Source organism: Thermoascus crustaceus (genome assembly GCF_041956765.1).
Source record: "Thermoascus crustaceus strain CBS 181.67 unplaced genomic scaffold VTN00scaffold_4, whole genome shotgun sequence".
Taxonomy (NCBI): domain Eukaryota; kingdom Fungi; phylum Ascomycota; class Eurotiomycetes; order Eurotiales; family Thermoascaceae; genus Thermoascus; species Thermoascus crustaceus.
The window spans coordinates 1,291,811-1,312,839 of NW_027192530.1; the positions used below are offsets into that span (position 1 = coordinate 1,291,811).

A 21,029-nucleotide genomic window follows, 5' to 3' on the forward strand; every position below is an offset into this window, starting at 1 on the left:
GGAAACCGACTCACACGGGACCTCTTCAAGTGCCAAAGATGAAGCGATCGAGGACCCTAGTCTAGTATCTTACGAACAGAACAATGTTCCTCTGTCGCCTGATTCCTTTTCCGAAGAATAGAACTCGCATTGGCAGATGAGGGTCAACAGGAAAATTCAAACCAGGAACCCCCAGAAGTCTTTTCTATTTCTTCCAACGGAAGTACAGACGATCTGACGGAAGTAGAAGATGAGTACCTTCAAACCTAAGTCGTGAACGATGGCAGAGTGGTCTCTGTCTCAAAGAATGGACCCTTTCTCTTTGCACCGAAGCTTTGAAAAACGAGCACAATAATTTCTTATTTGAGATTCGAGCCCTTAACTGCATACATCACATTTTTCCTGTTTCCCAGCACCCTTGCTTTTTCTCCTTCCTGTGATTTTATTCCCAGTTTTACCTCCAATCCCGGCCACGAGCTATGACGGACAAGAAGTGCGACAGCATGCCCCTCGAAAGATCCATATGCCTCTATATGGCGACAACAGCATTCTCATTTTGTTTTATCCCCTTTTCCCCAAACCCCCTCTTCCTATCCTTCGCATGTCTATTCCAATCCCAACGAGAACGCACTTTCGCAATCTCAACGGATACAGATACATACCTTACTGGCAGCGAGTGAAAGAGCGCATCTGTCCCTTCTTTTTCAGACAGATATCCTTCAAAGAGGTACCTATGTACCCTATCTATTTTGCGGCATCTAGCCCTGTTCATGAAGTTATGAATCTGGAAATCGTGATTTTGATTTTGATTTTGATTTTGCTTTTCCTCTCTTAGTTTCCATTGATTTTCCATTTGATTTTCGCGGTCATGTAACTAGCATCTGGGATATTTTTAATGAGAAAAACAAAAAAGGGCGTATCTCACCTCCTGCGTTATCTTTGCGTAGTCGGTGTCTGTAAGTAGAATGGCTAACTATAAATGTTATCGATCGGGGAAAATTCAAGGGGACATCAAAGCCTATGAAGAAAGAGCGGATACTCGCCATGAAGAAGTATGTACAGTAGTTAGACAACCATATCTTTTGTCACCCCCTCCCCTGCCACCTATTGTCTTGGCAGATTGCCATTCTATAACCACATGACTTGAAGCCACTGGAGGGTATCTGGGCACTATGATAGGTCACAGACCCTAGACAAAGCCGGCCCAGATCAAAATATAGCAAAAGCGGCAAGCTAAGTTGCTTGGACAGGGGGGAGGGTGTGCCGAAAGATATGGCCGCCTACTGTATATCTAAACCTTTACATAATGGATGCCTTATATTTAGTCGATTCGTTAATTAATGGAAGAAACCATGGGCGGTTTATGACTTCGATATATTATTTCACGCAGCTCTATTGAGGATTCTAGGTTAAGACAATGAGCCCCCGAGAATAAACGTATATACACCCCTGTCGAGATCCCGCGCTTTTTGTAACCCTGATAACCTTTCACTGGGCCAGGCAGTATTGTAATATTCCCCCCGTATATCATCGATGACAATGAGAAAATTATCGGCATGCTCGGGGGAATCCAACATAGTTGCTGGCCAAATTCCCATGCATGTAGTTTCAATTATGGGCCCCGACCCGTGTATTCGTGGATTCTGATGCTGTAGAGTCGGCGGGGGAGAAACTGGGGGTATTGATGTGATGGTGGAACGAGTCCGAAAGCTCCGCACGCTTGATAACGATAATGACTCGTTAGGGTAACTGGAAATGCCCATATCCAGGCCCTTCAACTCGCCCGCGAGTGTGTCCCTTCGTATCTCATGGCATGATGCTGGAAATTATTACACCTCTTCTCATTGCTCATGATTCGTTATGACTAAGATCCTCCACCCAAGATCCCAGAAATCCTCAGCGCCATGTCGAGGATCGAAAGGTGCTCGTCCGAACCGTCGACGAGCCTCTTGTCCATTTCTGAAAAGACCATGACGATCTTGTTCTTCTGAATGTCTGGGATGGCGTCATTGAAGACGATTCTTCGGTATAGCTAGTAGACTGTCAGCTACTTACGTTTCTACAAAAGCATAATGGTAGAAGGGTAACATACCTGACTCAGGAGTTGCGTCGCACTCCATCCATCGGCCACAATATCCGTAACGACAGCAGCGACGGCTTCATATGCGGAGCCAATCTTCTTGGGCTGCATGGCCTGGGTCAATCTGTCCAGGATACTCTCCGGAATCACACCAGCGATCTCCTCTATCGTCCTCACGGTGATGAGTTCGGAAGAGCTGTCCGCATCGACCATCTCCGAGTCGTTATCCGCGTCCTTCTTAGCACCAGAAGCACCCTTCGCCCCTACAAGCCTAGCCGCACTCTGCAGGTATGTAATCGCCCGTCGAAGATCACCCTCACTGCACTTGATCAACTTGTCGACAACCCCATCTTCCAGCCTCAAGTTCTCCGCCTTCGCAATCTCCTCGAGCCGATCGCCTGCCGCGACGCCGTCGAGGGCTTTGAAGCGGAACTTGCTGCATCGACTCGCCAGCGGCTCGATAATTCGCGTCACATAGTTGCACACAAGACAGAACCGGGTGATACGGCTGTACTGTTCCATAGTGCGACGGAGGGCAGACTGAGCGTCCTGGGTCATGCTGTCTGCTTCATCGAGGATGATGATTTTGAATGGAGGACAGGGGTATTGCTCGCGGTAGGCGGCGTCGATTCCGGAAGGCTGAGAGAGCTGGGCCCTGGCGAAGTCCTTGATCTTTTCACGAACGATGTTGATACCACGCTCATCGGAGGCGTTCAACTCTAGGATACGAGAGCGGTAGAGGGCGGGACCGAAGAGGGACTTTGCAAGCGCGAGAATAGTAGAGGTCTTACCGGTTCCTGGAGGGCCGTAGAAAAGCATGTGTGGAAGCTGGGTCAATTAGCAGTTATTACGGGTAAATGCGCAGGAAGGATTGCATACATTCGAGGCTTGCAATGTCCTCTGGAGGACGGTCACTGTATGGTCTTGAGCGGCGACATCGTGAAGGGACTTGGGTCGACTGCGAACGCAAAATCAGCTGGAGCTTCAGAGAAGAATAATAGGCCATTCGTACTATTTCTCAACCCAAGGTTGCAGCCGCGTCTGATCCTCTTTGCCATCTGAAGGCTTCTGCTTCGCGCTGCTAGAGGCTGCTGCAGCGGCCGCCGCGCGTGCTTTGTTGTTGAAGAAATTGGCTGCCATCTCCGTCTGTACTTTGAGATATAATCTCTCAGACGACTTCCGCTCTCAATAATAAAGCTTCTATCCAAAGGAGGTTAGCAACACAATGTCGCGCAAGTCTTCCGGAGTTGGCGTTGAGGTCGATCCGGAGACGCGTCTACACGTGATACGCGAAACCACTTAACGCCCTTGACGGAACGCCAAGACATCTGCATAGATAGAACCCTAAACCCTTTCCCCATCTACGCCGTACTTTGTACTTTGATGTGGTGTCAGGACCTTCATAGTTCAAATACATCATTATTAAATTAAGAATGGCATAGCATCATAAGGCCTATCTACAGCTCATCCTTCTTACCCTCCTCATACATCCTCTTCTTTGGATTCCGAGGCATCTCCTCCTGCCTTTCCCTCTCCTGCGGTGATATATCATCGACATTGGTCTCTTCTTCATCGCTAACTTCAAGATGCTGCTCTTTTGTGCTCTCCTCTGCCATCTTTCCGATCTGCTCAACCATGCTTTCGCTATCTGACTGCGCAACGGGGCTTGGTTCTTCATATTCATCAGTTCCCGTGACGAGAGGTCCCCCAGGGAAGACAGTCGGTGTTGCGCCTGTGGCGCTGTTGCTTAATGCAGACGACGTAGATAGTCGCGAGAGTTCTACTGCAGCACCGGGAATGCCAACCGTGCTCATCATCATCAGAGTGAGCTTGTAGACCAGTTTAATCGGTATCCAGACAAGCCACCAGAGCGGGCCGTATAATATCCGACGGAACAGAAGCCATATTATGGTGCCGATTAGGATGTAGAATGCCGTTTCTAGGTACCATGTGTCTGACTTTTGAGAACGGAGGAGGGAGCTGACAAGGGTGCGGGACGAAGACAGTAGGGTATCGAGACTGCTGTAGGATTCTGATAGAGATGAGAGGGCAGCAGTCGATTGCTCTGCGAGCCAACATCAGCAAAAGTCCATACAGATCTCAGGACATCGATGAACAGGGAGACTAACCTAATGTCTTCTGTGCAAACTGACTCCTCGAGAGCTCCGCCTGCATCAGCTGATGCGTTCTCCTCAGCGCAGCAGTGACATCGCTCGAGGCGTTCACAACCAGATCGTCATGTGTGAGTTTCTCCGATGACTTCTTGCGACTCTCACCATCTTTCGGCCGCGAGAGCAACAGCTCCCTCTCTTTCCGTTTCGCATTCTCCGCATTGCGCTTCGCTTGTAATTGCGCATTTCGAAATTCCCCTCTCGTTCTGGCCGCAGAGATTAGAGTCAGCATCGTATACAAGAATTGATCTAGGACTAGATAGAGCATAGCTTACCTCTTCAAATCCTCACCCAACCTCTCCGCCATCCCAACGACCCTTTCCCTCTCCGCATCCTTCTCCGCAGAGTCCGCGCCCTTCCTCCTATTCCCTGCGCCTGTCTCCAGCGCCTCGACCTCAACTTTCAACAGCTCCATCTCCTCCTCCGCCTCCTTCAGACCGGCGTGTATCTTTGCCCCCAGCTCCAGGCGCGCCTCATCGCCTTGGCCGATGGCCGTGGTGAAGTTCCGTAATCGGTTGACAAGCGGGTGGATCTGGCCCAGGGCTATGGAGAGCTCTTTCAGGCGCATTTGTAGAGCGGACGTAGAGGACATCGTTGCAGGTTGTTTAAATGCTCGAAGACAAAATAATACGGAGCCAGAGTCCGTAGAGGGAGACGTGGAAGAGGTGCCCGAACGGTGGATGCGGAAAGAAGCTCTTGTTGCTGGAATAAGCTAAGGGGTATTATCTAAAAATTTCAAACACAAAAAATAGCGCCGGAGGTCGTAGTAAAGTCGAAATATTATCTGCATACCATATTAAACCAGCCTCCGCCTCTGCACGAACTAGACCAAGACCAAGCTATGCGCGAAGCTGGCCAGAAGCGTCATCGTCTGTTAGGTACTGTATGGTCATAGCTAGTCCGGGTGTGTTTGCATCCCGAACAAACATCCATCTCAGATCCCGAAAAGTTTCCTGGACCGAACGTCCGCGGAGTGAGCGAGTGAAGGTTAGGTTAGCCGCCGCGAGGGTCGAATTGAACTGTTGAATTCCAGAATTGGATCGAGTCGACCTGGAGACGCGACAACATTCCCCTCTCCAGTCTGTCAAAAGGAACGCGCGCACTCGTTCGACCTTTTGGTTCTCCAGTCAAGTTGAGGTAAGCTCAATCCCACCACCACTTACGCCGTGCATCAACCTTAATATGCTGCTCTCTTGAATTGAATTCCTATAGAATAATTTGCAAGTATAATCAACGGACTAACATAGCTGCCAGAAACAAATACTCAATTCTTCCTCCCTTTCCCGCTTACGAACGAACAAACAACCTACCTAACCCAACCCAACCCCTCTCTAAACTACACCTCCACCGAACCCGCAAAGAAAGAAACCCAAACCCAAACCCAAAATGTCCATCCCCATCCAAACAATAACCTCCTTCAAGACCACCTTCAACCCCTTCTCCCGCGTCTCCCGCCCCTGCCGGCTCTTCCTCAACATGCTCCAGAACCCCACCACCGCGCCCGCCAGCTCGGCCGCGCACATCGACATCCAGGTGACGCAACTGCCGCGCAACTCGACCAAGCTGCCCGAGATGACGGTGGGCTTCAAGGGCGGCAAGGAGATCAAGCTCGAGGTCGGCAAGAGGAACTTGAAGATCGGGGATGTGATTGAGGAGGTTGCGCGCGTGGGGAGGGGTGTGGAGAGGGAGGAGAGTTTGAAGGGTTAAATTAAAACTATTAAGACGGATTTTGGTGGGTTTTTTTGTTGTTGTTGGTTATGATACACCTTACGGCGTCGTGTGGGAAAACTCCATTACTCTTCTTCGATTACGAGTGAGGATGGGAGATGGGGAAGTGAAAATAATGAGGGAGGAGGAGGAGATTCCAGCACACCGAGATGGTGTGTTGGAGCTCCAGGAACGTCCCTCGACTGCGAACCGAAATTTGTCGGAAAGACGGCTGTTGAAGACAAAGCCATGCTTGGGATCAACCAGTCTTCTGGAGAACTTCGACATGTACGATCCAGAAACGGTGCTAAGGGAGACAAGGGAGCGATCTGACGAGATCCACGCCATGTACTGTACCTTTCTTTTTTTTTCTGCGTGTATATCTACCATTTCTATATAGCCAAAGAACGGCCAACATAGATTTACAGCTTTACTGTTACTTGGCTTCTTTCCTCTAATCATCCTCTATATTTCTGTTTCTTTGTGACATCTACCAGCATCGACATGCAGACGTTGTAGGTGCCGAGATGTAGTACACAAATTGATCTTTTTGTCTATCCATTACCATAATAGACGGTAATGAGCCAGAGCTACTCCGTGGCCCTTCTCGATGCGAGAATAAGCCAGACAAAGGGAAATCATCATTTGAAATAATTGTTTTTATCATTTTTCCAGCGACCCATATGCATCGGAGCTACCCCACCCCCAAGTATATACGTGAAGATGCGTGGTTCAGATGCACTGTGAAACAGGAGAATGTTGAGATAGAGGACTTAGTCTCTGTATAATAAGACTGACGACGGGTATTTGCCTTTCTGGAATTTGTCTAATTTCCAAACGTTTAAACAGCAGCACCGGAGATGAAGAACCACTTGTCGACGCTGCCGTCGATAGGGGCCGGGGGCAGGTTCTCGCCCTTGGGGATGTTAGCGAGCTGGCTCTGGTCGACACGGTCGGGAGAGGCCTCGTTGGTAACGTTGGCGCTGGTGGAAACGTCAGTAACCCTGACCCAAAAGATAATATCCTCGAGTATAGTGCCGGGAGAACTTACAGGTTGATCTCTCCACGAGGGGTCTTGCCAGTGACAAGCTTCTCCCAGGCGTCCGCGCACTCACGGATGACCTCGGTAGCGTACCTAAGGAATGAAAGTCAGCATTGCCGCCCAGACAGCCAAGGTAAATGAAAGTCAAAAACGCACTTCTTGTTCTTGCACTCGCCGGAGAAGGCGAACTGGTTCTCAGGCTTGCCGTCCGGGATCTTGTAGATACGGAACCACTCGTTGGTGGCACGGAGAAGGCCAGGGAGGTGACGCTCAACGTCCTCAATGTCGTTGAGCTTAGGAGCCAGAGGGTCGTTAACGTCGATGACGATGACCTTCCAGTCGGTCTCCTCCTCATCCAGCAGGGCCATCACACCAAGAACCTTGACCTGCTTGATCTGACCAGTGTAGCCGACGAGCTCACCGATCTCGCAGACGTCGAGAGGGTCGTTGTCACCCTTAGCCTTGGTCTCGGGGTGGACGACGTTGGGGTCCTCCCAGGTCTGGAAGAAGTCAGTTATCACCCATCGAAACAGATCCTCTTGATACAAGACTTTGGCGGACTTACGCGAGGGAAGGCACCGTAGTTCCAGAGGTAACCCTTGTGGGGGAAGCAGTTGCGGACGTAACGGAGCTTGCCCTTCTTGGTGTCCTGCTTGATAGGGTTGAGGAACTCCTCCTTGGAGATCTGGACAGCTCATCAGCAACGATATTCATGGACCGCGGCGGGACTGTGGTCTGTATGCTTTGTCCATACCTCCTGCTTGGCGTTGGTCCAGCGGGGGATCTCAACGATCATATTGAGGATGGTCTGCTGCTCGTTGGCGTAGAGAGGGATGTCGTGGAAGGGGGAGATCGGAACGCCATCCTTCTCAATGTAGACCCTGTAGTCCAGGGTGTTGGGCTGGCCAACCTTGCGGACGGTGTAAGACATGGTGGACGGTTCTGTGTGGTAAGAACGCGGGGTCGCGGACGATGAGAAGTGTTTTGCAAGAAGAGCAGCGCGGTTTGACGTTGTGGAAGAGGCCACTCGGTCAATGCCAGGAGAGGATGAAGAAGAGGATGACGGAGGAGGAAGAGAGGAAGAGGAGGAGGGGGAGGGGCGTTTGGCGGACGTCGCGGCGGTGGGGGGAGCCAGCGTTGCTGAAGTGCGTGGGAAGCACGAGCGAGAGCGGGCGAGTCGTGTTGAGGCGGTGGGAACGCTGCGACGGCCAGAGAGCCAGCACGGTCGGGTCAAGGGAGCTCCAGCTGAGAGCGCCAATTGGGACAGATGTGGCAGCAAAGAAGCTGTCGTGGCAGCGGGGGACATGGGAGGAATCTTTTGGATCTGCTTCTCCTCTGGGTCTATAACAGGCTTTAAATCTACAGCTGCCTGTCGGCAAGAGAGATCTCGGTGTCGGTCCTGCACACGGGAAAAGCTGTTCTGTCCGAGGTATCGTTCCTGAATGGTTGGCCGTGCTCAGCTTTTCACCACCTGCGTCTAACAGCGACCCCGGGCTCTTGATCTCTGACCTGCACGGAGTCTATCGTGTCTGTAGAACAACCAAGCTCTTCCTGAACTAGTCCCAAGGGTTCAAGATCGGACTGCAGGGGAGCCTCCATCCCATCCTCGGCTGGCGTCGCTCCGGACTCCGCCGCACACGATCCCGCCCCTCTCCAGCCCTCGGTGCAAAGGAGCCCTCCCGCCATCTTATTCTGACCTGCTGCCAAGTATCTGACTACCCATGGTAATCTTGCACGGTGTACATCATCACCAGCCTACGTGATGTCTTGATAGCACGTGTTGTACACGCAAACTTTCAACTTCTCTGAGCCCTCAACCGGCTCTGAAGCTTCTCGCTCTTAATTTCTCCGAGGATTGATCTACAACAGCACAGCGCTGCTATACAATATCGAAGAGCTCTGGATCATTCCCTCCGAACATTAGCCAGTGCAGATACACCGTTAGGATATGGTCTGTAAGAGCGTGAATATACATGTTACGTGTTCCCCCAACTCAATTGTAGCAAGATGTGATTGGGGGACTTCACTGACACACTGAAGCTATGCATGTGCCACATCGGGACAGGAGCGACCTAAAGAATTCCCAAATTGATTCTTGTCAAAATCCAAAAAGAGTTACCCCTCAAAATGGAGGTCCCAAAAGAGTCTCAAGACGACCCTTGCCACAGTACTCCACATTGGCGCGTTCCCTTGCCACGCCACTTGACATCCAGTGCGTCTCTCAAGGTGCATTATACAATGTCCATAATGAAGTCCATAATGAAATGATATTTAATTATAGCCCCGAACGACCTATGATAGTTCCATCTGGACTTCAAAACTTGTCAATTGGAAAAACAATGTTATATTTGTCTGGTCAAAAGGTGCTAACTGATAGGAGAAATGTTACCCAGTTCTGGAATGGCGTACCTCCGATGGCATCTGTGAGCAAATCAAACAGAAGCTAAAGGGCAATGGCAAAGGGTGAAAAGCTTTGTACTTGACTTACAAGATGAACGGGACCCTTTACGCACTTTGCAACCCGGTGACAGGGTCTAGGAATAGCAAATGTTCGATGCCATTCTCCGAGCCACGCTATCGAAGACAAAGCAGGTAAATTTAAGTCCCTCTGGTCGTTGCCAGAGAACGAAAAAAGGAAAACTTGCTATCTCCGCTGTGATAGGCGGAATTATATTTTCCCTTCAGAACATACAGGTACATCCGCTCCTACCCAGGGTTCCTGCAAGGTTCATTTGGTGTGGCTCTGCATGATCCCAAGTATATTGGCAGTGGAGGCCAAGCTTGTCAGAATATCAGCTGCCTTGCTCGATTCTCAGCAGCGGGCTTTCTACTCCGAAGCCCTTTGAAACTCAGCGAAACCCGTAGATCGTCAATCTGATATCTGATATCGATCAGGGCCATTATGACAGCCAATGACATGCGTTCTCTTTGCTGTATGGTGGGTCACCTTGCCACTCCCACGTGATATAAACCCTGACTTATCAGACTATCGCCACGTGATTTGAACTTTTCCTCACGCTCCATGCCGGACATCAAACATTGATCTTCGTCCATCCATGTCGTCCTTGCAGCCATAAACGGCTTACCACCCTGTGCATCCTTATTTAGGAATCGCATCATACACATTGGGCTCCGCCCCATGATGCTATGCTTAGGTTCCTCCGATCTCTGCGTGCCGCGATGACTTCGCCAACTACACCACCCCGCGTTCCCATCCCCGCCAACGGGGTCGACTATCGTGGCAAGGTCGTCCTGGCGCCAATGGTGCGCTCAGGGGAGCTGCCATCGCGTCTCCTAGCCCTGAAATACGGCGCAGACTTGGTCTGGGGACCTGAGACGATCGACCGCGCGATCATTGGTGCCACGCGCCGCGTCAACCCTCGCAACCAGACGATCGAGTACACCCGGCTGCCGTCGAATGGTGGGCGTGCCGAGAAAGCGACCCAGGAGTCAATCATATACCGCATTGATCCTGTACGGGAGCGCGGGAAACTGATCTTCCAGATTGGAACGGCTTCGCCGGAATTGGCCGTGCAGGCGGCCAAGGTTGTGGCCGCCGATGTCGCAGGAATTGATGTCAACTCCGGGTGTCCCAAACCGTTTAGCACAAGCGGTGGAATGGGTGCCGCTCTGCTGCGGACTCCGGACAGGCTTGTTTCGATCCTTGAGGCCCTGGTCCGCGAGGTTGGGAACCCTTATCGGATCGGTATTTCGGTCAAGATCCGTCTGCTCGAGACACCAGAGATGACGAAAGATCTTGTGACACGACTCTGCAAGACCGGAATCACAGGTTTGACGGTCCATTGCCGCACGACACCTATGCGGCCCCGGGAGCGCGCCATCCGTGACCAACTCCGGATGATCGCCTCCGTCTGTCGGGAGGCCGGTGTCGCGTGCGTCATGAACGGCGATGTGACTTCCCGCGACGAGGCCCTCGCTCTAATTGAGGAGTACGGTGTCGATGGCGCCATGATTGCGACAGCCGCAGAGGCAAACCCTTCGTGCTTCCGTACGCAGGCCGAGGGTGGGCTGCTGCCCTGGCGGGACGTCGTCCATGATTACATGGATGCCTGCTTGCAGGTTGAGAACAGATTCGGAAACACCAAGTACTTGCTCAACATCCTCATCCCGGGCAAGAACAAGGAATTCAAGGACGCCAAGGCTGCAAAGAATTACACGGACTGCTGCCATCTCCTGAAGTTCGACGATCTCCTGCCAGCCGCGAAGGAGGTCGACCAGATCCTGAACATCTCCCACAAATCTACCATCAACACCGATGACGACGACAGCGACGCACGGAGCCAAGCAGTGCAGAATGCGATGGAGAACAACGAGTCTGCTAGGGCCGCGGGGGGCGCGACGAGGTCGAACTCGAAACCCAACTCCCCAGTCATCAGCGGTGGCGGCCCGATCCGAACCAGCTCGATCCCTAGCCCCGCTCCCAAGCCGAAGGCTGAAACTGAAATTGATGCCTCAGCTCCGGCTCCGTCACAGCCTCAGAGCGCCGGCATTGCCGTGTAATGTTTCCAACCAGCGCTCCTTTTTCTCTCCTCTCCGACAACAGTACATACACGTCCACACTGGATTCGGATATTTGGGGTATGCCAGTACACATCCTAGCTTTTTCTACTAGATTAATTGGTTGCTGCATAGCATGGTGGATCGGATTTGCATATTTCGGTGTTTTATGTTTTGGAACGGCAAGTTTTTTTTTCTCGCTCGTGCGTGTAAAATCCACGAGCGGGGTTGATCTTATTATGATAGACATATATACCTTAGGTTAGGTAGCTATTTCAAAAATACTTTTCAAACATAATATTGAATTCCAGAACGACCTTTGTAGGAGGCCGCTGTCGGTAGATAAACCTGACTACGGTTCTGTGAAATAGTCCCTTTGTATGTACTGTAGTCGACCAGAATTTCTCCGTAGTAATGTACATAAGTCGAGATCACACCATTCTTTAATGCTCCATCATTAACTGACAAACACAATATTACTCTATAGGATTCACGGTAGCCTTTACACTTTGGACTTAACACTGAGAAGGGTCGGTATAAGTACAAGTATTGGAACAGCTGGCTCATCATCTGCCCATCTAGCTCGGTTCGTTAACAAATAAAGGCTTCCAAGTCAATTCGATGTTCACTTGGGTAGTTATGTATGTGTGTACTGTACTGTACATGTTGAGCTACGAGGAGAGTAGTCCTTTAAGTTGAGAAGGTCCTTGTGTATGTTTGTTTAAGGTTGAGTGATCTTTTTGCCTCTTCATCACTTCCTTTGGGATTTATTTGATTGTTGGTTGAGATTCTGCTTCAAAATAGGGACTAGGGTGTAAGAATAAGAATAAGAAGAAGGTAGTGGATAAAGTAAGAGATATATCACTGCGTATTATTACGATGAGGCCAGGTGGTTGGCTTAAAATGGGTGCGGAAGAGGTTTAAGTCAATTTCGGGCAAGGGAAGCTGAGCCGAATATAAAGCACACAATATGGATATAGATCCATGGGTATCTTGCAGGGATCACTATCCTCCGGAAATTTCAATTCCGGACACCCGTATGCAGTTTACAAGACAACTCCAATAGAGAATATGTTAAGCCGACCTATTATATAGACTTTTTTTCGCATTTCGATTACTGTGTACATGGACACTGGTAAAAACAGCGAACACACCGCAGAACAATAGAATGACAAAAACATTACCGATAACAGGACTTCCATCCAGATCATCCATTCAAGTGGAACTCATAGTCCAGGGCAATTATCGTAAACTTATCCTGAGCTGGAAAAACAGAAAGAAATGAGCAGACAATTATGCCCACAGATACAGGGTATAGCGCGGATATCTTCCCTCACTAAATGTCTTCGCCACAGGAAACAGAACAAGCGCAAGAATAGAACCTGCGGTGCACATACGCTCTGGTAATAGAACATTTGACTAATGGGCATCGAAGCCACAAGTCAGATCTCCGGTCTCCAGAGGGAGCGAAGGTGGAGGAAATTGGAAACAACCCATTAAAACAGGTAGACAGCAGAATAACTGAGGACTAAAAAGGCCTGGTAGTGATACACAGAAATTCTTATTCCCGCAGGTAAATAACCCTACTCCAAGTTCCCAGAACCGAGGATTCTAACTCACTCAGGAGTATGCCATAACAAAGAAACAGTCATACCGATAGAAAAAGGCCCTTCGAGAATAAGACAGTAGATATCATCTGTCGCAGGGCAAACGGCTGTCGATTATAATTTATCGAAAACGCACGTAGTAGCATCAAGTAGTTTTTTCTTCCTTCTCTAAATCCGCAATGACCATATCCTCCACGACTTTCATTCCCGCCTCCTCGTTCTTCTTCGAGTCAGCAGGATCGTCGCCCGCGACCGCCTGGTCGAGCGCCAACTTCGTCTGACCAAGTGCATAGATCTGTTCTTCTATGGTACCTTTCGTGACAAGTCTTATAACTTCAACCTCCCGTGTTTGGCCGACACGGTGCGCGCGATTCTCCGCTTGCACGTCCTCCTGAGGATTGAAACTCGAGTCAAATATGATGACCTTGTTTGCACACGCCAAGTTGATACCAGCACCTCCAGCCTTCGTAGAAAGAAGGAACACCGGGATATCAACCTTTTCGTGGAAGGCGTCGAGGATAGACTGACGATCCTCAACGTTCGTTCGACCGTCCAGTCGGAAGAAGCCCATGTGCAGAGTCTCAAGGACATGCTCAAGAATATCCATGACCATGGTGAACTGAGAGAAAATCAAAGTGCGGTCACCATTTTCCTTGAACTTTTTCAGGAGTTGGCAGAGTTTCTCGACTTTTCCCGACTCCATCCACTCATTGTTCTTCAAAGCAAACTTTCCAAGTGAGTTTGGATAAGTCGTGCACATAGTATGGCATTCGAAGTCATTGTAAGGCTGTAATTCCTCAAAGATGACATCGGGATCGGATTTTGACCATTGCTCCTCCTTCAAACAGGCCTTGGCCATACGGCTCAGTATGGTATCATTGTAGAGGCGACGATATAGAAGAGGATGAATAGCGGCTTGACGTAGTTTCATCAGGATGTTTGCGGACTTGTTGCCGGTCTTCTTCCCAGCTGCTCTATCAGCAAGAAGCTGCCGCACCTCTTCCTTCTCATGCTCATAGATCTCCTTCTGAATGGCATTCATCTCGCAATACTCCACGCGGGCAATCTTAGGAGGCAAATCAATGACCTGGTGCTTCTTCCTGCGCAATACAAATGGCGTGAGCATGGATTTAGCTCTCGCGATCCGCTGCGCTGAAAGTAGTGTGGAGTGAGACTCGTGAACGGTCTTCGCCTTGTTAGCAAAGACGTATTGAAGATCATCCTTGCGCTCCTGAAAGACTTTGGGCAAAATAAATCCTAACAATGAAGCCAATTCCTGAAGATTGTTCTGCAGCGGAGTGCCAGTCAGAAGAAGTCTGAACTGGGCTGGGATGCGGATCAGTTTCTCATAGAGAACCGATGTGCTGCTCTTCAACATGTGTCCCTCGTCATAGACGCAGACACAAAAGTCCAGGCTCCGAAGGAAGTGTGCATCGACTTTGGCTTTTGCAATGGTGTAAGTCGTAATAACGACGTTGATACTGTCCATATTCTCCTCAATGGTTTCCCGGATTTCCGCTCGTTCGGCTTGACCTGCATAATATGGCATAACCGAAAGAGTTGGACAGAAATTTTTGAACTCACGAAGCCAGTTCTCCAGTGTAGATGAAGGAACAACGACAAGATGGGGACCCTTGATACCCTTTTCATACAAGTGTGCGAGGAAGGCAATGACCTGGCATGTCTTGCCCAGACCCATGTCATCTGCCAGAATACAGCTGAGCTCCTTCTCGAAGAGCAAGGAGAGCCAGTTTATGCCCACAATCTGATAATCTTTCATCTTCAACGACTTGTTCATGATCGCTGGCTGTGAGATGAACCGAGTCTTGCGTCCAGCAGCAGCAGGGCCATCGCTATCCTCATCAGACCGCTGGCTCGCCGGCGTGCCAATACCGGAGTCATGGGATTCAGATTTGTCCAACGAAACCAGCTCCAACTCGCCGTCTCTCTTCCCAAAGATGTCAACGCCCCATTTCTTCATTTCCGTGGCAATTGGCTTTCCAAGAGCTTCACACCGAGAAACAAGAGCGTCGACAGCTTCATATCCAGTCCACATATCTAGGCACTTGTCGACAATCTTATCTCCTATCGGTTTCTTGGTCTTGCGACCCCTGCCGCTCTTTGTTTTCGTATTTGGCTCATCGTCGCTGGTGACAGCACGGACGGCATCCAAAGACGAAAAAGGCCGGTGTGAAATGATGGAGTTCGCCAACTGCTCAGTTGTGGCGGCAATATCCGCGAGTTCTGAAACAGTACAAGTGTTGAAGAACTTGAGAACTTTCGTTTCGAGCTCACCGTCTTCCGCTGTTTGCTCAACACCGGAATCAGAATCATCTTCAGGAATCTCGGTCGCTTCAGGAGACTCGGAGCGTGGAGGAGATGGCTTTCTGCCTCTGATGAGTCGGCCTGGTTTCTTTGGCGTGGTGCTTTCGGAGCGCGCTGAGCTCACAGGGCTAGCAGCGCGGTTCTTGGGTCCTCTAATCAAGCGCCTCCGTGGTTTCGACTCATCTGCAGCATCTTGCTTCTTCTGGTTTGAGAGATTTTGCATGTGCACGGATGACCATTTGTCTTGGATTCTGCCACGTGCTTTGATCTGTTGCTTCGCCGGCGCCATGGGCGACGTCTTGGGATCCATGCTCAGTTCGTCGTCAGATGAGCCAATCTTCTCAGCTTGTCCCATCTCACTTTGCTCTTCAGCTGTCGCAAGGTAGTCCAACGCGTTTTCATAATTGCCACGTTTTAACAGGAGAGCCTCGACGCATGCGTGGACGGACTTGTGAGGCATCACTTTTAGCATCCTCTCCACCTTAACTCGAGTCTGGTAGTCGTCGATGTCTTGAAGCGATGTGATATTGGATTCTACAGGCTGAGCGCGAGATGGGGCGTCCTGGCGAGGCTTTTTGACCGGACCGCCGCTGGGCGCAGAGCCCATCTGACTCGCCGTGCGTTTTGCATTTGGGTTGTAAAAGGCAGATGCAGTGATCTCTTTGAACTTTTCCTTGGCGCTGTTCGTGCCGACAGGCGACTCCATGACTGTGTCAGGGCTCCGTGACGATTTAGTGAACTTTGAAGGTTTGATGTCTGTAGTCCTAGTGTTATGGATATCTTCCTCATCAGACGATCCACCACGGTATGTTGGCCCGTCGTCGTCGAGATATATGGCAGGCGTTCGCTTCGCAGGCCCTGCCGCTGTAGGTGGACAAAATCGTGTGCCACTGGGGGCGATGGCATTCGAGAGAATGCCGTTTCGTTGGACAGGACGAGGATAAGGGATCGGTGAAGAAGCGGCGACTTGGACGACGGAGCTCTTTCGGTCGGACGATGGCCTCTCGATGATCTGCGTAGGTTGTGTCAATTGTTGAGAAGGTGTGAGTGGTTGTGTTGTAGGTAGATGGTTCTGGACGGGAACAGTGGCGACCGTCTCATACTCCGGATCATCTACAACACTGGAGTTGGAGGGAGTGCCCTGCACAAGTTTCTGAGACCTAACCGGCGTATCGGGCACTGTATCCTCCATCGTATTCTCAGATATCGAGGGTCATGATATGGGCTCAGAGGAGGGGAAAGGAAGGGAGGCTGGACCAGCTCTCGAGTACCAGCAGAGGAGCGACCCCAGAAATAAAATCCATGATGCGGGATAGATCTGCGCTTCTTGGCGCGTTGAGATCGCGCCCGCGCGAAGCTCAATGTCACGTGACCTTGTCCTGCCTTAAATAGCCAAGGCGCGCCAGACCATTCAAGGCGATTGTGGAGACCTGCTCATTCACGTATCAACAATAGCAAGCTGACACCAAGTTGTGCTCGAATAGAACTGAAAGTAGTCTGAATTAATCCAAATTTATGGTCCTAAATAAGCTCATACCGCTGACAGCAGCTGACAATACCAGCAGGTGCGAGGTAGTACTGGGTGAGTGAATCGTGAGAAGAGTGTAGACTGACAGGTAGTACCTGGAGTTAGGAGTAGTATTTATTGCTACTTGGTTTAATGTGAAAGGAATCTTGAAGTTTAGGTTATAATTTAGGTGGAAATCTTTATAATAACACACGGTGTTATGGATGGTGGCCAGCAAGAAGTCGAAACCGATATAGCGATGGCAGGTAAAACTTGATTCTGAGGTAAACTAGATGAAGCAACACGTCATGACAGTAACAATTTTTATACTTTTATCTTCGCCCTGCAGATCCAAGGAATGGAGGTTGTTTACAAGCCATCTATACCTCGGATACCTTTTAGCAAGGCATTCAATGGCCACTGCTACATCTGTCGGTGTCAACCCAACACTTTGACCCCCTTCATTTTAAATGCACAGACTTTTATGATAGATTACCACCTGTCTTGTTTTTGAGGTTGAGGTAAGCTTAGTATCATTTGTAGATTTCTAGCAGAGTACCAGGGTAGTTGTTAATAGTCGTCGAAGCTTCCATTCTCGCCGCCAGGTTCGGGAGTCAACCCAGCTTTATTTCTCTGACACCATTTGTTACCACTACTTTAAAAGTATCACCCATGTAAAGCGTTTGGGTTGGAGAAAAGATCGATCTAATTGCTCGTCTTCCTTTTCTTATTTAGTGGATATAGACGCTTACTAGCGTTAGTCATTATTTGATGACCAGCTTCTGCGACAAAATTTCGGGAGTGAAAAGGAGCTCAAGGTTCAGTCCAACTTGCGTATAGCACTCAAATGTGTGATAGGATTGATAGAAATATTTCTGTGAAAGATATATTCATGTATTTGTCCTATACACAGTTATACACGGGACATTCTCTGTTCTCCAGTTGGGGCCCGAATCATAAAATACCTAAGATGGGCTTTCGACAGGGCATCTGAGGTAATATTGGAGGAGAATTGTGTAATAGAGAGTAAATACTGATACAATCAAGATTTAGAATCAAAAACGCAGGTCGCCGTATACTATCAAGTAGAATGGGAATCATGCTTGTATGTGGATGACATTAGATTCTTTCTTAGCCCCATGAAATAGACTGGCTACTCAAACTCCAAATGCCGCTAAATAATAATACCTGCGACATATGATATCATAGCAAGTATGCACAGCAGAATGATGATATCTTAGTACAACTCCAACTTTCTAGACGTGCGGATACACCCATGCCCGTGATCACTGTCAGAATCTACTATAAAATACCCAAGCTAACCAGCACAAGAATCCTCATTACCTGGACGGTATCAACAGAATATGGTTCTTGTAGACTTTTTTTAATCGTCCTAGTACTACTGGATAGTATCTGGTAGCTGGCTCCTAAAGATGCAGATATGCTGGTGATTAGCCCTTACGTTAGACGTATTAGCTCTCTTAGTCCCTCAATGCCAGCGTCTATTAGCGTTCCACATATTTTGTGCCTTGTAATTCTACAATTGTAATTCAACCATTTTACTCCGGAAATCGGGCTTTCAGTGTGCTTTTCACATACTCTGTCAGATGGGAAAGGAATCTAGGAAGCTCGCCGTCGAGTGTAGGTAGCTTCGACCAATCAGATGCCGTATCCCGATTTCTCTCGAACCAAGCTTCGACGCGACATCCTGCACTCCGCATCCGAGATAGTGGACGCTTCCCGCTTTAAACCACTTCTATCAAAACTCTTCACAAAAGTAATAAGACAAGGGCCTGCAATCTCTTGGTTTAAACAATACACTAAGCCCGCTTGTCCTTTGCGTTGGCCACCCAACGTATTTCAACCCTTTCTCTTGCTACGTGTCACGGAACAAATCCGAAAAAAACCCCCAGCAAACATGGCGACTCGGCGTGTCCAGGACCAATCATACTCTGAGAAAGATGTCTCTAGTCCTGAAAAGCCTCAAGCTGACTCTGATGTCACACCTGCTGTTCCTGCGTAAGTGCCTATTGTCATGATTTTTTTGTCTTCTTGTCCTGCGGATCGCACCTCGCATGGACGTGTTCTCCGAACTACACTTCGCCGAGGCGTGAACTATGTATCAATACAGTTCTACCCAGTCTACAAAAGAAAGGCTTTCTGCTAACCTTTTTATTGCGACATGATCCAGAGGGGTGATCTATAAGCTCCTCGGTTTCACAATTGCTATGATTGCCCTTCCGATCGGGATGTATTTCTTGACTGTGGATAGTATCTTCGGAGGTAAGTCTTAGACGAGTCGTACCTGCTCTTCTTTTATTTTCGACATTTGTATTCCCATGATACCCTGTCCTGGATGTTGTTGTATCCTTAGAATTCTTCACCCTCTTCTCCTTCCGGCAAGAATGCGTTCATTCCCCATTTTGCATACGTGCCTGTGTCTACCCTCATCACTTCTACACTCGTCCTACGTCAGCTTTTCTTTCCTGTCAATATATCCCCGAGCTTTTCATGTTATATCACATTCCTGAACAGACTCTAACCCCCAAACCAGGAAACACCACCTTCGGAGGCATCACCGCCGCCATCACCGCCAACGCGGTGCTGGTCGCGTACATCGTCGTGGCATGGAAAGAGGACCAAGGCGAGAGACTAGCGGAGCAGAAGAGGAGAGAGAAGAAGGCGCAGTAGAAACAGGAGTTCAGTTCAAGAAGGAGAGGGGGAAGCAGCCTTTGTCCAGATGTAAGAAATCTGTGGAAGTTGTGTTACTTCATTCCGTTTTCTGCTGTCGTATGGCGTTTTATGAGTGTATTATTATCACCGTTCTTCTGGTCTATGTCAATGATGGGTATTGATGTTATGAATGAATATAAATATTGGAAATATATCTTACGAACTTGGGCACCAAGTTCCGTAGCCTGGGTTGTTTAATTGCGATGATGCTCGCAAGACCTTGCGTGAAAGACAGAACATTTGTTTTGTCCAGAAGTAATATGTATGTATTTCGATGATAGGGGGTACGTGGAAATCGCTATATATATTGCAGAGCTCAATGTTGAAACTCGTGTTGAATCGAGACGCTCGCCTCCCAGCCTTCCTTTTTCCTTCGAGAGTTAATCCGAAAAAGAATATCAGGTCTCCTCAAAACCTCATGACTCCATGTCTGCAAGGCACGAAACAAGAAAACGTATCTGGTATCTAAGCCGGATAAATGAAAGGGGACGAACGTGCGATCGCTCATTAACTCGCCTGTTGTCCGAAAAGTAAAAGATCATCTCGTCCAAAGTCCGAAAAATGTTCCCATCCAACAGTCCCAGTCTAACAATAGAATATATCATCACGCCGGCCTCCTCTTCACGAACTCCTCCAAATCCCCCTTGGTCGCGACCCCGAGCACAAACTTCCGACTCGCATCAGTCACAACCGCAAAATCCTGCTTCTCCCGCCTTTCCCCTCCAACGGTCTCTCCCTCGAAGAACCGCTCCAGCTCCTCGAGCGGCGTCTCCATCGTGATGACGTGGTACACGTTGCCCCGTTTTCGGTTGAAGCGCTGCATGGCGGCCGAGACGGGGTCTGATTCTTTGACGGTCCCTTGCTCGAGGAGTGTCTTGAGGCGGGGGATGTTCAGGTAACCGAGGAGGGAGCGCCTGCTGGAGGAGATGACGGTTAGGTGGGTGTAGTCGCGCTCATAGGCAGCGAGGAGGGCGGAGGAGATGCGGTCGTTGGGGGAGACGGAGAGGGCGGGGGGTGGGTCGAGGTCTTCTACTGTTGCCTATGTGAGATGGGGAGTTAGTAGAGCTGACATTGGAAGAAATATATGCGGAAATATTCTAGAAGCTTGTTACAGGGAATCGATGCGTTCTTTTTATAGGAACGTCGATACTCGCGCAACAGGATGATTCGTGCGACTTACCCCTCGATACTTGTCTGCCCAGTTAGAAGGAGTGGAAACCCCATTCGCAAGACTTTGACCAGCGTATGTCTCGCCAGCAGCCGAGTAGGAGGCCATGTTGAATTTTTCCTAACAAGAGACGCGAGTTTCTGGCAGGACGTGGTGTGGTAAAGTGGCAGTCTATTGCGGGGGCAAGTTTTC

The 21,029-nt window shown here is 49.4% G+C and overlaps 9 protein-coding genes across 9 annotated transcripts; 4 read left to right on the top strand and 5 right to left on the bottom strand.

Moving 5' to 3' along the window:
- Window positions 1–1,843: 1,843 nt before the first annotated feature.
- On the bottom strand, window positions 1,844–3,199 carry VTN00DRAFT_7051 (uncharacterized protein; the record flags this gene model as incomplete). The annotated part of the gene is made up of 4 exons (XM_069433756.1): window positions 1,844–2,011; window positions 2,072–2,887; window positions 2,939–3,017; window positions 3,072–3,199. The coding sequence occupies 4 exons, from the start codon at window positions 3,197–3,199 to the stop codon at window positions 1,844–1,846; spliced, it is 1,191 nt and encodes a 396-aa protein (XP_069287105.1).
- Window positions 3,200–3,516: 317 nt separating this feature from the next.
- Window positions 3,517–4,822, bottom strand: VTN00DRAFT_7052 (uncharacterized protein; the record flags this gene model as incomplete). The annotated part of the gene is made up of 3 exons (XM_069433757.1): window positions 3,517–4,124; window positions 4,189–4,436; window positions 4,506–4,822. The coding sequence occupies 3 exons, from the start codon at window positions 4,820–4,822 to the stop codon at window positions 3,517–3,519; spliced, it is 1,173 nt and encodes a 390-aa protein (XP_069287106.1).
- A 794-nt stretch (window positions 4,823–5,616) lies between these two features.
- On the top strand, window positions 5,617–5,937 carry VTN00DRAFT_7053 (uncharacterized protein; the record flags this gene model as incomplete). Its single annotated transcript, XM_069433758.1, has 1 exon — window positions 5,617–5,937. The coding sequence occupies one exon, from the start codon at window positions 5,617–5,619 to the stop codon at window positions 5,935–5,937; it is 321 nt and encodes a 106-aa protein (XP_069287107.1).
- Window positions 5,938–6,049: 112 nt separating this feature from the next.
- Window positions 6,050–6,725, top strand: VTN00DRAFT_7054 (uncharacterized protein; the record flags this gene model as incomplete). Its single annotated transcript, XM_069433759.1, has 2 exons — window positions 6,050–6,290; window positions 6,511–6,725. 2 exons carry the CDS (start codon window positions 6,050–6,052, stop codon window positions 6,723–6,725), a joined length of 456 nt encoding a protein of 151 aa, XP_069287108.1.
- A 53-nt stretch (window positions 6,726–6,778) lies between these two features.
- On the bottom strand, window positions 6,779–8,285 carry VTN00DRAFT_7055 (uncharacterized protein; the record flags this gene model as incomplete). Its single annotated transcript, XM_069433760.1, has 5 exons — window positions 6,779–6,920; window positions 6,989–7,072; window positions 7,136–7,479; window positions 7,545–7,664; window positions 7,734–8,285. 5 exons carry the CDS (start codon window positions 8,283–8,285, stop codon window positions 6,779–6,781), a joined length of 1,242 nt encoding a protein of 413 aa, XP_069287109.1.
- A 1,874-nt stretch (window positions 8,286–10,159) lies between these two features.
- Window positions 10,160–11,500, top strand: VTN00DRAFT_7056 (uncharacterized protein; the record flags this gene model as incomplete). The annotated part of the gene is made up of 1 exon (XM_069433761.1): window positions 10,160–11,500. The coding sequence occupies one exon, from the start codon at window positions 10,160–10,162 to the stop codon at window positions 11,498–11,500; it is 1,341 nt and encodes a 446-aa protein (XP_069287110.1).
- Window positions 11,501–13,249: 1,749 nt separating this feature from the next.
- Window positions 13,250–16,621, bottom strand: VTN00DRAFT_7057 (uncharacterized protein; the record flags this gene model as incomplete). The annotated part of the gene is made up of 1 exon (XM_069433762.1): window positions 13,250–16,621. The coding sequence occupies one exon, from the start codon at window positions 16,619–16,621 to the stop codon at window positions 13,250–13,252; it is 3,372 nt and encodes a 1,123-aa protein (XP_069287111.1).
- A 2,233-nt stretch (window positions 16,622–18,854) lies between these two features.
- Window positions 18,855–19,627, top strand: VTN00DRAFT_7058 (uncharacterized protein; the record flags this gene model as incomplete). Its single annotated transcript, XM_069433763.1, has 3 exons — window positions 18,855–18,955; window positions 19,128–19,219; window positions 19,491–19,627. The coding sequence occupies 3 exons, from the start codon at window positions 18,855–18,857 to the stop codon at window positions 19,625–19,627; spliced, it is 330 nt and encodes a 109-aa protein (XP_069287112.1).
- A 646-nt stretch (window positions 19,628–20,273) lies between these two features.
- On the bottom strand, window positions 20,274–20,945 carry VTN00DRAFT_7059 (uncharacterized protein; the record flags this gene model as incomplete). The annotated part of the gene is made up of 2 exons (XM_069433764.1): window positions 20,274–20,708; window positions 20,850–20,945. The coding sequence occupies 2 exons, from the start codon at window positions 20,943–20,945 to the stop codon at window positions 20,274–20,276; spliced, it is 531 nt and encodes a 176-aa protein (XP_069287113.1).
- Window positions 20,946–21,029: the final 84 nt, after the last annotated feature.